This window comes from Lampetra fluviatilis, chromosome 28, assembly GCF_964198595.1.
Source record: "Lampetra fluviatilis chromosome 28, kcLamFluv1.1, whole genome shotgun sequence".
Lineage (NCBI taxonomy): Eukaryota > Metazoa > Chordata > Hyperoartia > Petromyzontiformes > Petromyzontidae > Lampetra > Lampetra fluviatilis.
The window spans coordinates 5699458-5714935 of record NC_136302.1 but is presented as its reverse complement, the minus strand read 5'-3'; the positions used below and the strand labels follow the sequence as shown (position 1 = coordinate 5714935).

Genomic DNA, 15478 nt, shown 5'->3' with positions numbered 1-15478 from the left:
TCACAGACAACATGTACGATTGAATTGTTTGGAACCAAGAGTGGCCCAGCGGTTATGCTTCACGCTATCGGCATGCAAACAAAATGGCGCCCAGGGACATCACCGCCCGCTGTTCTTTCCCATTTTCAGTTTGCGTCTCAGTTGCCCTTTTAGGGCAGAGCAGCCAGGTCCTAGAACCAATGCTTCTTGTCCTCCACAGCTAGAGTACATAGGGGCCGTCCATAAAGGACGTCACGCGATTTTGGACGATTTTTGACCCCCCCCCCCTCGTCATACGGCGTCACAAAAAGTCAGACCCCCCCCCTCAAATATGACGTCACAAAGCTCTGCCCCCCCCCCCAAAATAAAACATGCTTCAAATCGATTTAAACTATTGTAATTGTAGTGCGTATTTAATGTGGCGCTGCACTCTGATGTTGAAGGAGAAAACATTTATTAAAAAGTTTATTTAATTAAGTAAGGAACGTGTAGTCTATATTTATTTAAAGTTGCGCATTTTGATGTGACGTCACATTTCTCAAACCCCCCCCACCCTCGTCACACATCGTCACAAATGTCTGACCCCCCCCCCCTAGGTGCGTGACGTCATTTATGGACGGCCCCATAATCATAATAAATATAGTGAGACCCCCCCACCTCCTACGCATTCCACAAGTAGTGACTAATCCTATATCTGCATTTCCCATAAATATGCTAAATTCCTCTGTTGATATGCAAATTCCTTTGTCAAGGCGCCCTTCCTCCCCTAACCCAGCTTAAATATACGCTGCCAAGCCTGGTGGTGTTCATTCAGACGCTGTCTTTCCGACAGACGTGTTCTTCACCTGAGGACGGCTGCTTGCGTTGTGGCCGAAACGTCGTGAGAATTGTATTTTATTATGTGTTATTTTTATTATTTTATTATCTCCCTTCTACGTGACTTTACCGAAAGAACCAAGAAGATGTATCCCTGCAGTCACGAAAGCTTTAAATCGAAATAATAGTGACTCATTATGCACAGCCCCATGTTAATTCCCTGTTCGACGAAGGCATCGCCAAATAATGTCGGTCCATTTTGGGGGGGGCGACACTTTGATCACGTGTCACCACGCCCGGTCAGTGCAGATCGGTCGAAGGAGGAGTCCACGTCCGTTTATTCTCCTCACCTTCACCAACCCAAGTTCAAGTTCATTTATTAGGTAAAGCCATGTGAGCCATTCGGCTCTTGAATCGGGTGCAACCGCAACAAACAAAAACATGAACAAGAAAGCATCTTAAAGTGACTATGTGACTAAGTGCAAACAGAAAATCCAAGAAAAGACAGCAAAATATTGCAGAAAAAAACACCGTACACCAACGCTGTGTGCAGAGACTGAACAGCGTGGCGAAGCACCGTGCAACACGTGCCACAACTCTCACGGCCTGGAGGAGGCCATCTTGCAGCACAGGATTGACAAGAGGCTAAAAACATGCACTGTTGTGTGCATTATACGTATACGGCGAGCGGTAATGCAGTGATTGCGCGCTACGGACCCGGTCACGACCAATACGCGGCAAATATTTGAACCAGTCCTGGGTCTCGCCTACGCAGACTCAGCCACAAATGAGTGCCTGATGCGACGTATACAAATATCTGCACTGGGCAGACAAAGGCGGCCGGGTGTGGTGTTGGTCACCCAACCCCTCGTGTGTCGTGTTGACTGTCATAGCACTTGCACCAACAGTCTGTCAAGAGCTACACCAGGGATCTTTGCCTTTGTTCGATATATTTGTGGACTTGTTGATGCTAAATGAATGCATTGCATCCAAAAATTGTGACGTTTGATGATTTGGTTGTTGATATTGATGAGAACTTCAAGTTGTATCCAATTATGTAATACAGCCTGGAATGCCGTTTCGGGAATAATAATGTCATGCCACATTCATCAACTTATTTTGTCCTCATGGCATAAACCTATTCATAGGATTAGTATAAGGTACAATAATATAAGATTATTATAATTATGGATAGGTGTACCTTGCACTCCGCAGATAACACCCCATCCTAATTAATATCGAGTCTAGATTTGAAGCTTTCGTGACTGCAATGATTCATATTCTTAGGTTTGTTCGGTAAAGACGGTACCACCTGAAGACGGAAGCTTGTGTTGCCTCCGAAACGTCGTGATTTTTTTTTATTTTTTTTTATTTTATTTTACTTTTTAATGTTTTTACCTACGTGACTTTTACCGAAAAAACCTAAGAATATTAATATCAAGTGACATTAAGCCTGGATTATGCCCTTTCTGCAGTATATTTCGCTATTTAAACGGTCGATCGCCCTCGCGAATGAATCTCTGCAACGGCACAGGCAAATCCACTCGTATAAATGCCTTATCACGTACAAAAAAAAACCCAACAGCAATTCGAAATGGTGATGTTGCGCACGCGTAAAGCATGCAATGTTTTTTTACAGGAGGGCCTTTCCTGCCTCGGCATAGCTGGGCGCCTTACGGTGGCATTTTTAGAAGTGGGATTTTTTCCCCCTTAGACCCTTTTGTTTTTAATTATTATTTCCAGATGGCCTCTGCTGTGCTCAAAGATGAAAAGGAAAACAGACGAATGACTGCAACACACCCAATGGGCCACACCTAACTCTTAACTGATTTCCCGAGCTGCCCATGTCCGGTGTGTGCTTTGTCGCATAGGCAATGAAAACAAACAGTAGTAACGGAGACAATGCCCTCCTCCTTTAATTTGCAATGAAAATGTTCTATTCGACGCGTATAATGAGATCTAAGTAAGATACGTTCATGAAATGTTTAGATGTTTGACACAGCTTCACTCATTAATCATCATAATCATTGGACATGCTCTATCTACTGTTGAATTAAGACCTCCCCAAGCCCATCACTATCTCTCATGGTCTCTGATTTCAATGCTCCATCACTGCGGTGGACGTACTCCTAGACGTATTACATCATTTACCTTTCAATAAAATAGTACAGGAGTAACAAATATAATTCAGCCCTTTGTTAAGTTACTGCTGGATGAAGGCCTTGCCTTCTTGTGGGTTGTTTTAATATACTTCACCATGCTGGTCAGTGCGTGCTATTGAAGGGGGGCATCCAATACCAGGTCCACACAAACCGTGTTCCATTTCGGTGCCGCGGTGGCGAATGTGATTTGCCACGTCCAGTATGCAGGAGAACGTGGGTTCGATCCCGACCCTGATGCCTGTTGTATATTTTGGAGTTTGTATGTTCTCCCCCAAGGTCGCGTGGATTTTTCTCCGGGTCCTCTGGTTTTCCCCTCCACATTTAAAAGCATCACGCGTTTAGAGTATTTTGCTGCTATACATTTCCACATGATAAGCCACTTAGTTGAGCTATCATTTGTGGCCAGGTCGCTTCTGAAAAAGAGCGATATAGCTCAGTGGGCCTTACATGGTAAAGTAAAAATAGTTTTTTAGTTCATAGTTTTTTATTTAAACGCTAGAAAATGTAAGTCACGATTACAAATACCCCATTCAGTTTTCATTGCGACGTAGGTAAATACAAACACATTCAATATTTGACCATTTGCGAGAATGCTACGCTGATATTACACTGTTGTTATCGTCAATTTAAACAGCAAAAAAAAACACTAGTGGGAAAACGCCAATTGTATTAGAATGAACATGGGTAATATTTGTGTTCCACTTTGTGTCTAATGCTTGTTGTGTCATTTATAAACAATTGGAAACGGTTAGTTTACACCAAAGCCGTAGCCATGGAGTCAACATTGGGGGGGACCAAATCTTCCAGGGGGTCTGGGGGTCCCCTCCAAGAAAAAAAAATCTAAATTTGAAAAGAATTTCCTGCCATTTCCTGCCTAAAATATTTAAAAATTCACTAACACACAGGATGGACCTTTTACTTATTTTTTTACAATAATGTCTAATAGTGTATTGTATTACATTGCTCTGTTTTTTCTTTTTAACCTTTTCTTGTTTCATTGTATGTAATGGCAGAGATTAGGGATTAATAAAGTACAACCATAACCACAATCATATTCACAGAAATCTATTTCATAGCAATATATTGGGGGGGACACTTTAATTATATATTATAATTACGGTCTTGGTTTACACGGCTGTATGGGCTGCACGTGAACCACATGATCAGTGCCGCTTATTCTTTGCAAAGTGTTACTATCTTTCTAAAAGCTGGTGAGATGAAAGCTGTGTGTGCGTGAATGGCATTACCGACACTAATTTACGAATCACCAATTTTTTTTTTGCCAACTCGGGAAGCACCACAACTCAGCATTTTGACAATTTCATGCCGCTTGCTGTTATGCGCGCAGAAAAGTTTTATTTTCATAGCCCTCCTAATTTATTACCAAACAACTAAAATACATCCGTGCGAAATTATGGCACAACTGCATTTAGTTTACCACTCTTAGCTGGCTGGCAACTTTTTAAGTGCGTCACACGCTGCATCGTAGCGCTGATATTTTATCTCGTCGACCAGTTATTAATCATCGTTAAAAAGATTCTACTGAAAACAATGTTTGTTATTCCACGTGAAGCCCTGAAAATAACTCTTACAATAACAGCAAGCCGCATGCTTGTTTAAAAGATAAAAGCGGAGTGGCTTTGCGAGGCATGCTTTTCAAGAATCTCAGAAAGATTTAAAATTTGTATCCAATACTTGGAAGAAATGTATTGGCGGAAAATAAGTAAGTAAATAAATGGATGCATTTAAATCAACACAAAGATTAAAGCAATAGAACGCTTATTTTGGCAACACTATTGATTGATGTGCTCGTTTACCAACAGACATGAATGCATAAGAATTATTAAAACAATTTATTTTTTATTTTTAAAGAACACATCCTTAATGTGATGACCTCCAGTTGCGATATGCATCTAATAAGCACCCCATGTTATGGGGAGAGTTAAAATAAATATTGTCAATTCTATGGTTAGGGAATTTTTAGAACAACGCAAATGTCAGGAACGGTGGTAACATGGGCTATTTTATGTGAACACACCGACCACTGCTGTGTTTGAACATTACACAAGTGACACGTATGTAAATGGACAAATAATATTAACCGTCAGATTTGAGTTCATAGCCCAGTGAGGTAACCACTGCTCCATCACTTCCTGGGAAAAAAAAAACTGAATGATTGTGTAAAATGTTGCCATCAATGTATCGTGTTCTGTATGCCATACTGTTATTCCATTCCTGTGGAACTCAACATATAGCTTTACAAAAGAAAACCACTGGTTTACTCAGAAAAGTCACACTGAGTCCAATGAATCTTTTCCACGAGGGTCATGCATTGGGAAGGGTTGGCCTACACGAATTACACTGTACGTTTTTTTTTAGCTCTGTGAGGAAACCAGAGAACACGGAGGGTAACTCATGTAGAACAGAGGGAGATTGTACAAACGCCACACAGATAAGTGCCCGAGTCAGGAATTGAACCTCGATACCTCTTGCTGCGAGAAGACACGTGCTATCCTACCAGTATCAGAGCCCTGTGCACTCCCCACTTCAACGACCTCATCATGCCTGGGTTAATGCTGCGGTGGCAAGCTGTTAACGACCTCGCCGGGTATGGAGGACATCGTGGGTTCGATCCTGACCCTGATGCCTGTATATTTGGAGTTTGCGCGAATCTCTCCCCGTGGTCGCATGGATTTTTTTCCGGGTCCTTCGGTTTTTCCCTCCACATTTAGAAACGTGCGTTTAGAGTATTTGGCTGCTATAAATTTCCACGTGACAAGCCACTTTGTTGAGCTATTATTTGTGGTCGCTTCTGAAAAAGAGCGATTTGGCGCAGTGGGCCTTACCTGGAAAATAAGAAGTTTAGTTTCACAAGCGTCCTTTTTCAGGAAGAAGGACCGCTTGTGTTGCGCCCAAAACGTCGTGATTTAATTTTTTTTAATTTTGTACCTACGTGACTTTACCGAAAACTTCAAATCTCGAATTAAGTTTAGTTTCGCCTGAATTTCTGGCTAAATGTAGGTAATGCACGTAAGTGGAAAATGCATTGCACTTTAATCTGAGAAAGAAAAGTACCATTTGTAGCCGAGCATACCTCTAGAAATGAGCAAAAGTTGTGCCTGCGCTATGATAAACCTTAATGCTGGTTCACCTTTACAAGTGAGCTACTTATGCTTTTGTTCCAGGTTCTTTGATGCAGTAAATGCAATATCAGATACCACGCTGGGCCAGCAATCTCACTGTGTGCTAAAGCAGTTGTAATAGGTTCTTGCTGACAGCACTTACTACCGTTGTGTAAGTAGGCCTTCAAAGAGGATCTTTGTATCGATTATTCCTGCACGTGCGTTACTCTTGCTGTGGGAACTAGACGATCCATGATGTTTGTATACATGACACAAGAAGTCTAAGCTATGCTGCTTTTCATTTAATGCTACATATGGCTGCTTTGGAAGGAAGTGGTGGCGTGGTGGTTTGCACACTGCGGCGTGTTAGCAGACTGCACCGTGAAACCCACGGGCCTGCGTTTGATTGCCGGCCACGGCGAGTGGTGACATAATCCGCGAGAGATATCGGAGCCTGTTCTGGGTCCCCCTTTCATCAACCCCCAATTGCCGGTGTGGTGAAGTATGGTCAAGGACAACCCCCATGGCCAATGCAGCATGGTGAAGCCATCATCGAGTGGCGAGTGATGTCTGGACTGACGCTTCGTTAAGCAGTGGACTGACAAAGGGCTGATTATTATAATTGTTATTCTTAGGTTTTTTCGGTAAAGTCACGTAGGTAAAAATTAAAATTAATAAAAGTAAAATAACTCTCACTTTATACAGCTATCGTGCTGTGACGGTTCCACCTGAAGACGGAAGCTTGTGTTGCCTCCGAAACGTCGTGATTTTTATTTTATTTTTATTTAACTTTTATTAATTAAACATTTTTACCTACGTGACTTTACCGAAAAAACCTGAGAATATGAATCCTTGCAGTCACGAAAGCTTCAAATCTAGAATTACGATTGTTGTTTATCTCACTATTATGACATGATAAAGATGGCTTCTTGTTAAGTATGCCCAGCAGAGTGAAGGCCCAACTATCGAACGTGAGTGTAAATGCCACCGTACTCTGGGACTACAACAAGATCCTGGCCAACCAACCGACAACTACCGATGCATCGGGACGTCAAATCTGCACTGCCGAGCCAGCTAAAGCCTCGCAACCTTCTTTTAAATCCTTTATATTAAGTTCACTTGCTTGCTTAGGACCTTGCAAATCTTTCGGTCGTTTTTTAACCCACTTCCCGTGATCCAATTGAGCTGACATTTTGCACACAGACTCGTTGTGCGTGACAATGCATTTTCGTGAAAAAAAATTTCCAAAATTTTACACTGTTTAGGGAAATTTTTTCAAATATTTAATTACCAATTGTTTAATGCTGCCAGACAATCATCTGACCCATAGGTGGCAGCCATCTCAAGCCAGAGGACGAGAGGACTCTAGCCGCCCCGATGCCACGCATATAAAGGATTTATAGTGAAAAACTTAGTTTTTACGGGTTAATTTTCCTTGACACGCTCAAAATCTCGATGGCCTGCGATGTTCTGCAACAAGCGGCTAATCGAAAGATCTGACGCAGGGAGTGAGCTGGCTTTCAGGCCTGCGGTGAGGGCAATTGGCTCACGCTCAAACGTGTATGAACAAAGCAGGGCAGGTGCGGCTAATTCCTTCACAGAAGGGTTTATCATGAAAGAGTGGCCGCATTGTGAGTGCGGTGAAGTGCAAATCTGCTCATCGCGTAACCGACCGCTTGCCCATCACGCTGACGCAGGCGATACGGACGCTGCGCGTTTAAGTGACTCCCGATGCCATGGAATGGATTTCCCCGACTCAACGTACAGCTGGACATTTTCGCCAGTTGCTTTTCAGATGAAATATGAAATAAGAAGGAGTATGAGATTCTAGATTTGAAGCTTTCGTGACTGCAAGGATTCATATTCTTATTTTTTTTTTCGGTAAAGTCACGTAGGTAAAAAATTAAAATTAATAAAAGTAAAATAAAAATAAAATAAAAATCACGACGTTTCGGAGGCAACACAAGCTTCCGTCTTCAGGTGGAACATCACAGCACGATAGCTGTTTCAAGTAAGAGCAACTTTTATTAATTTTAATTTACATTTTTTACCAACGTGACTTTACCGAAAAAACCTGAGAATAAGCAGTAGGAGAATCGTAGGTCCTTCTGGTGTGATATTGTTTCAATATCTCTCAGGGACCCGTGAAGATGTTGTGACCGGTGACGTAAAGGCATGTTTTGATTCGGCACGGCCGTTCTCTCCTGCAGAAGTGGCTAAATTGAAAACACGCCGTGAAATTTAAGATTACCCCCCTACGTCGTGCACGTTTCAAACATTATCCAGCGCGTGGCCCAGGCTGAAGGTTTATTGCTCAGGAATTTCTTGTAAAACTGCTTTATGGATGTCACTAAAATGTACGCATTATATCTTGCAGCACTAAGGAGCAGTTGTTTATCTAATTTAACGTTCTAGTTTTTAATTTTCTAAACGAATTCTTAATTATTCAAGTTATTGAGATCTGAGTTTGTGACAGGTGACATGTTGTTAATGCCTCAGCTGTAGTTTATCAGTGTAGGTACGCTTATTGGCTCATGCAGGAAAATAATATCTCATGGAAAAGGGTGACATACACCTGCAATTAGCAAGACTTGAGATCACCACATCACGGGGGGGTCTTTATGCCTTTGGTTATTGTGTCCGTAGGTATCAGTTTTCCCATTCCCTGCTAATGATGGATGGATGAATGCTGTTTTGCAACAAAAAATAAAGGATATACGGTTTCTCGATGTCAATTTACCCTCCCCCCCACACTTTTAATAATATAATTGATGGATAACTATGTGTTTCTCACGGAGAAGGTCATAGCGTGTCTCCAATAAGCTCTCACTCATGATTAAATAAAGGAAATGATGTATTTATCTAAACCTGGGGGTTTTCTTTAAAAAAAAACCCTACCAACATATCAGCTGACTCTAACCTCATTACAATCAGCTGTTTAATTCTCAAATATTTATCTTGAAAAGAAGAATAGTATTATAGCATTTTCCTGCCCAGTTGTCAATTCACATCAATCACCTTGGGTAAATACAAATAATAATTACACACGGAAAGCAAGCTGGGTACCAGAAGTCTTTCAAGGTGTGCGCTAACCACTGCACCACCACTCCTCTCCTTAGATCATTATTATTGTGATATATCTGGATTTGTTTATGACCAGATGGCTCAGCAGGGCAGCGAGTGGCTCGCAAATCAAAACAATCCTGGTTGCAGGCTGATGCAGCCCATCATTCGTCTGGGGTCGATAAAACAAGTACAACTTTGTGGGGAAGTCATCATTTGCTGCCCTCTGAGTGAAATCGCCCCGACGATAAGAACGTAGGAATTTCCATCGCTCGCTTAGTGCCGTCAACAGGAAATGGGCACAGGAAGAGAGAGGCTTTTTCACCCCTTTAAAATTCTGAGTCGACGCCTCCACGTTCAATCGCCCGCTCACCTGTTCGTTGCGTCCCCCTGTTCGCCGTTCCCTGCAGGCAACCTGGCGCTGCTGCGCGTGCTGCCCCAGGTGTACGAGGTGCGCCCCTCCCCTCTGGACGTGCGGATCCCGGCGCTGCTGGCGCTGCTGGGCCGCCTCACCCCCTCGGACACGCAGCACCTGCACCGTCTGCTCTTGCTTGTCGTTCGACGGCGGCCGGAGGTAAAGGGACCCTCCTCACCTCGTCCTCCCCCCCTCCGCGTGAACAAAGCGGAACCCTTTTCGTTGCCGCAAGGCCGCACAGGCGAGCGCGCTGGGCATGGCTGTCCCGGCGAATCGGATGTGTAAAACTCATTCTGCATTTCGATTTAAAGCTTTCGTGACTGCAGGGATTCATCTTCTTGGTTCTTTCGGTAAAGTCACGTAGAATGGAAATAAAAAAATAAAAAATAAAAAAATAAAACATAATAAAATAATTCTCACGACGTTTCGGCCACAACGCAAGCAGCCGTCCTCAGGTGGAGAACAGGTCTGTCGAGAGGACGGCTGCTTGCGTGGCCGAAACGTGGTGAGAATTATTTTATTATGTTTTATTTTTTAATTATTATTTTATTATTTCCATTCTACGTGACTTTACCGAAAGAACCAAGAAGATCATTCTGCGTTGTTGTGCAGCAGCAGCAGCATCATGGTCAGATAGGTCAGTCGGTGTCCACGGCACATTTCGTCATTTGGTTCCACTTTCCTCTGCCTCGTACCAATGTGCTCAAGTAGCGCCCCATCCTTCTGGCACCGATCTCACGGGTCGTCGTCGTCGTCAAGCCATGCTCTGTTCGCTTTTCCTCTCCTTCTGGTTCCTTCCATTTTTGCAAACAACACTTTATATTTTTACTGTTGTTGTCCATCCTACATGTGTGTCCGAATAGCATCACGGGCAGTCATATATATGCATAGATACAGACCTCCCTTCTGTGACTCCACATTTCAGACAAATGTATTTTAAGTCATCGGCCTGTTGGTTGTTTAGACCAAAGTAGTCAAACAGCATTGGTGTAATGAGTAAGCAAACTCTGGACTGGTTTTGACCTCCTGAGTCTCATCTGCATCCCGGCTTGTTAAATGCCGTCGACTTACCAGATGTAATTGGCAACGGCACTCTGTCTAAACGACGTGAGGTTGTGGGAGCAGTTCTAAAAGATAGTCCAGCAAACTGTTTTTTTTGGCAGGCTATGTGTGTGATGTTTTAGTGTTCTACCTTTGCAAGTGTGGGCTTTATTCAGGCACTCTGGTTTCCTCTAGATAAAGAGGAAACCAGTGTGGGATTTCTCCAGTCATGTAGATACAGTGAGGGAAAAAAGTATTTGATCCCCTGCTGATTTTGTACGTTTGCCCACTGACAAAGAAATGATCAGTCTATAATTTTAATGGCAGGTTTATTTGAACAGTGAGAGACAGAATAACAACAACAAAATCCAGAAAAACGCATGTCAAAAATGTTATAAATTGATTTGCATTTTAATGAGGGAAATTAGTATTTGACCCCCTCTCAATCAGAAAGATTTCTGGTTCCCAGGTGTCTTTTATACAGGTAATGAGCTGAGATTAGGAGCACACTCTTAAATGGAGTGCTCCTAATCTCAGCTTGTTACCTGTGAAGTATTGGAAATGACGGCAGGAAACTCCTTTGACGGGAACACACTTCTTTTATTAAATCTTGACTTGAACGATACAACGCGTGGCCTCTCTTCTTCACAGTACGGTCACCATACAACGATACAACTCGTGACCTCTTTTCTCCGCTCCACACTTCTTTCGACTCCCGTAGATTCTGTGCTGCTGGCTCTCTGTGCCTCGTGTAGACTCCGCGCCTCGGCTACACTCTTCTCTCGTCTCGTGTAGACTCTGCGCCTCTGCTACACTCTTTACTCGTCTCGTGTAGACTTTACACATCTGGCTACACACTCTTCAGTACCCGTCTCGTGTAGACCTTACAACTCCGGCCACACACTCTTCAGTACCTATCTCGTGTAGACCTTATACTCTCTCTGGCTACACCGTATGCATTACTCGGCTCGTGTAGACCTTACACTCTCTCTGGCTACACCGTATGCATTACTCGGCTCGTGTAGACCTTTCTCTCTCTCTGGCTACACCTTGTACATTACTCTCCATTACTCTACATTACTCTCCATTACTCTACATTACTCTCCATTACTCTCCTCTCCGGGCTCTATCTCTGCACCTTCGTCTTCATTCCTAGATGGTTCCACTTCCTCCCTCTACTCCTCTGTGCATCACCTTATATACCCCTTCCTCCCGGGAGACGGAGCGGATGCGGACCTCAACGTCGGCACCGCTCCTCAGTTACCCAATCACCATGCGCTATCTCTACGATCCGTTTCCGCCCAGCGCGTGTTTCCACTCCTCGACTAATCACACCGCGCTGCCACCCGATCACTCCCTCTCAGCGCGTCACCGGCACACAGCCAATCAGCAGCACTACCCCCACCCGCGCTGACGCCTGCTCCTCCCCGTCAGCGCGCGTCACCACACACACACCCGTACATACGCGCTGGCACACGACGTATACCCCCAGCGCGTATCACCACTACACCTGTATAAAAGACACCTGTACACAGAAGCAATCAATCAATCAGATTCCAAACTCTCCACCATGGCCAAGACCAAAGAGCTCTCCAAGGATGTCAGGGACAAGATTGTAGACTTACACAAGGATGGAATGGGCTACAAGACCATCGCCAAGCAGCTTGGTGAGAAGGTGACAACAGTTGGTGCGATTATTCGCAAATGGAAGAAACACAAAAGAACTGTCGATCTCCCTCGGCCTGGGGCTCCATGCAAGATCTCACCTCGTGGAGTTGCAATGATCATGAGAACGGTGAGGAATCAGCCCAGAACTACACGGGAGGATCTTGTCAATGATCTCAAGGCAGCTGGGACCATAGTCACCAAGAAAACAGTTGGTAACACACTATGCCGTGAAGGACTGAAATCCTGTAGCGCCCGCAAGGTCCCTCTGCTCAAGAACGCACATATACATGCCTGTCTGAAGATTGCCAATGAACATCTGAATGATTCAGAGGACAACTGGGTGAAAGTGTTGTGGTCAGATGAGACCAAAATGGAGCTCTTTGGCATTAACTCAACTCGCCGTGTTTGGAGGATGAGGAATGCTGCCTATGACCCCAAGAACACCATCCCCACCGTCAAACATGGAGGTGGAAACATGCTTTGGGGATGTTTTTCTGCTAAGGGGACAGGACAACTTCACTGCATCAAAGGGACGATGGACGGGGCCATGTACCGTCACATTTTGGGTGAGAACCTCCTTCCCTCAGCCAGGGCATTAAAAATGGGTCGTGGATGGGTATTCGAGCATGACAATGACCCAAAACACACGGCCTAGGCAACAAAGGAGTGGCTCAAGAAGAAGCACATTAAGGTCCTGGAGTGGCCTAGCCAGTCTCCAGACCTTAATCCCATAGAAAACTGTGGAGGGAGCTGAAGGTTCAAGTTGCCAAACGTCAGCCTCGAAACATTAATGACTTGGAGAAGATCTGCAAAGAGGAGTGGGACAAAATCCCTCCTGAGATGTGTGCAAACCTGGTGGCCAACTACAAGAAACGTCTGACCTCTGTGATCGCCAAGGGTTTTGCCACCAAGTACTAAGTCATGTTTTGCAGAGGGGTCAAATACTTATTTCCCTCATTAAAATGCAAATCAATTTATAACATTTTTGACATGCGTTTTTCTGGATTTTGTTGTTATTCTGTCCCTCACTGTTCAAATAAACCTACCATTAAAATTATAGACTGATCATTTTTTTGTCAGTGGGAAAACCTACGAAATCAGCAGGGGATCAAATACTTTTTTCCCTCACTGTAGGTTTCTTTGAACCTATCTACGTGACTTTACCGAAAGACCCAAGAATATGAATTCCTGCAGTCACGAAAGCTTTAAGTCAAGATTTATCATCATCTAATATCCACAAAGACAAAGATTCTCCGTATAGCCTGTAACAGACTGTTGGGGCAAGTGTTGTTAGCGAGCACCTTTGAAGGCCTATATGGCACACAAGAGGGTGTGTGGCCATCACCACGCCTGGCCGCCTTTGTCTCCCTTAGTGGCGATGTTTACTACACACCACACCAGGCACTCATTTGAGGCTGCATCGACCTAGGGGAGGCCCAGTACCGGTTCAGATAATCGTCACTGGTGTTGGCCATAAGCAGAAATCGAACCTGGGTCGTCGTAGTGAAGTGTGCTAACCGCAGCACCACCGCTCTCCACACACACATATACACTTTGTTCTGAAGGCGAGAGTACAATTGTTACGGTTGCTGTTATTTTAAATGTTCAACTTTGGCTGCTGCCAAATCGAGTCCACGTATCAATTTACGGTGAATTTTGTGTGCAATCCCTTTACGCCTGTGCTGAGGTCATCCAAATCACGATACAATGGGAACCTTTTTTCACTCCGATGAATAACGCCGTACTGAATGCTGACATGCCAAAGTTGCTGGCTCAGAATCATGGCACTGTCACCCAGCTACAATATATACGCACATATTTTGCCTGCATGTATGTATGTTGAACTTACACAGCCAACCGTGCTGATCGAAAGTGAAAATGCTATAGTAAATACTATAGTAATAATAATTTACACTTCTAAAGCACCTTTCAAGTCAAGTGAAGGCACAAAGCTACCACTCAAAGTGCCATCGCATTAAAACTCAAACTCAACATAACATAAAAATGTTTTAAATAATGAGAAAAAATATATACATATATTTATATAAATTTACAAACTATCTACCCAGAGATCACAAGGTGCTGTACAAACACACGCACACATGCAGGCTCACTCCAATTTAAAAAAACAACCCCAAAAACAAAACATTCAAGAAATAGAAAAAGCCCTTCAAAACAAGTTGCGTCTCGAGGTGCAATTTGTGTATATGCATGTTGAACTTCTTTCGCACCGTACGTAGCCAACCGTGAGTGGGTCAATGAGTGGGTCAGTGTATGCATGTTGAACTTCTTTTGTACCGTATGTAGCCAACCGTGAGTGGGTCAATGAGTGGGTCAGTGTATGCATGTTGAACTTCTTTTATACCGTATGTAGCCAACCGTGAGTGGGTCAATGAGTGGGTGAGTTTATGCATGTTGAACTTCTTTTGTACCGTACGTAGCCAACCGTGAGTGGGTCAATGAGTGGGTCCGTGTATGCATGTTGAACTTCTTTTGTACCGTATGTAGCCAACCGTGAGTGGGTCAATGAGTGGGTCAGTGTATGCATGTTGAACTTATTTTGTACCGTACGTAGCCAACCGTGAGTGGGTCAATGAGTGGGTCAGTGTATGTATGTTGAACTTCTTTTGTACCGTATGTAGCCAACCGTGAGTGGGTCAATGAGTGGGTCAGTGTATGCATGTTGAACTTCTTTTGTACCGTACGTAGCCAACCGTGAGTGGGTCAATGAGTGGGTCAGTGTATGCATGTTGAACTTATTTTGTACCGTATGTAGCCAACCGTGAGTGGGTCAATGAGTGGGTCAGTGTATGTATGTTGAACTTCTTTTGTACCGTATGTAGCCAACCGTGAGTGGGTCAATAAGTGGGTCAGTGTATGCATGTTGAACTTCTTTTGTACCGTACGTAGCCAACCGTGAGTGGGTCAATGAGTGGGTGAGTTTATGCATGTTGAACTTCTTTTGTACCGTACGTAGCCAACCGTGAGTGGGTCAATGAGTGGGTCCGTGTATGCATGTTGAACTTCTTTTGTACCGTATGTAGCCAACCGTGAGTGGGTCAATGAGTGGGTCAGTGTATGCATGTTGAACTTCTTTTGTACCGTACGTAGCCAACCGTGAGTTGGTCAATGAGTGGGTCAGTGTATGCATGTTGAACTTCTTTTGTACCGTATGTAGCCAACCGTGAGTGGGTCAATGAGTGGGTCAGTGT

At 43.9% G+C, this 15478-nt stretch overlaps 1 protein-coding gene across 3 annotated transcripts in view; it reads left to right on the top strand.

Moving 5' to 3' along the window:
• The window catches only part of VEPH1 (ventricular zone expressed PH domain containing 1), a 192773-nt gene that overhangs the window by 98692 nt on the left and 78603 nt on the right, over positions 1-15478 (top strand). For all 3 annotated transcript variants that reach the window (XM_078869577.1, XM_078869576.1, XM_078869578.1), the window contains exon 5: positions 9553-9716. In XM_078869577.1, coding sequence (XP_078725703.1) covers positions 9553-9716 — 164 coding nt within the window. The remainder of the gene's footprint in view (positions 1-9552; positions 9717-15478) is intronic.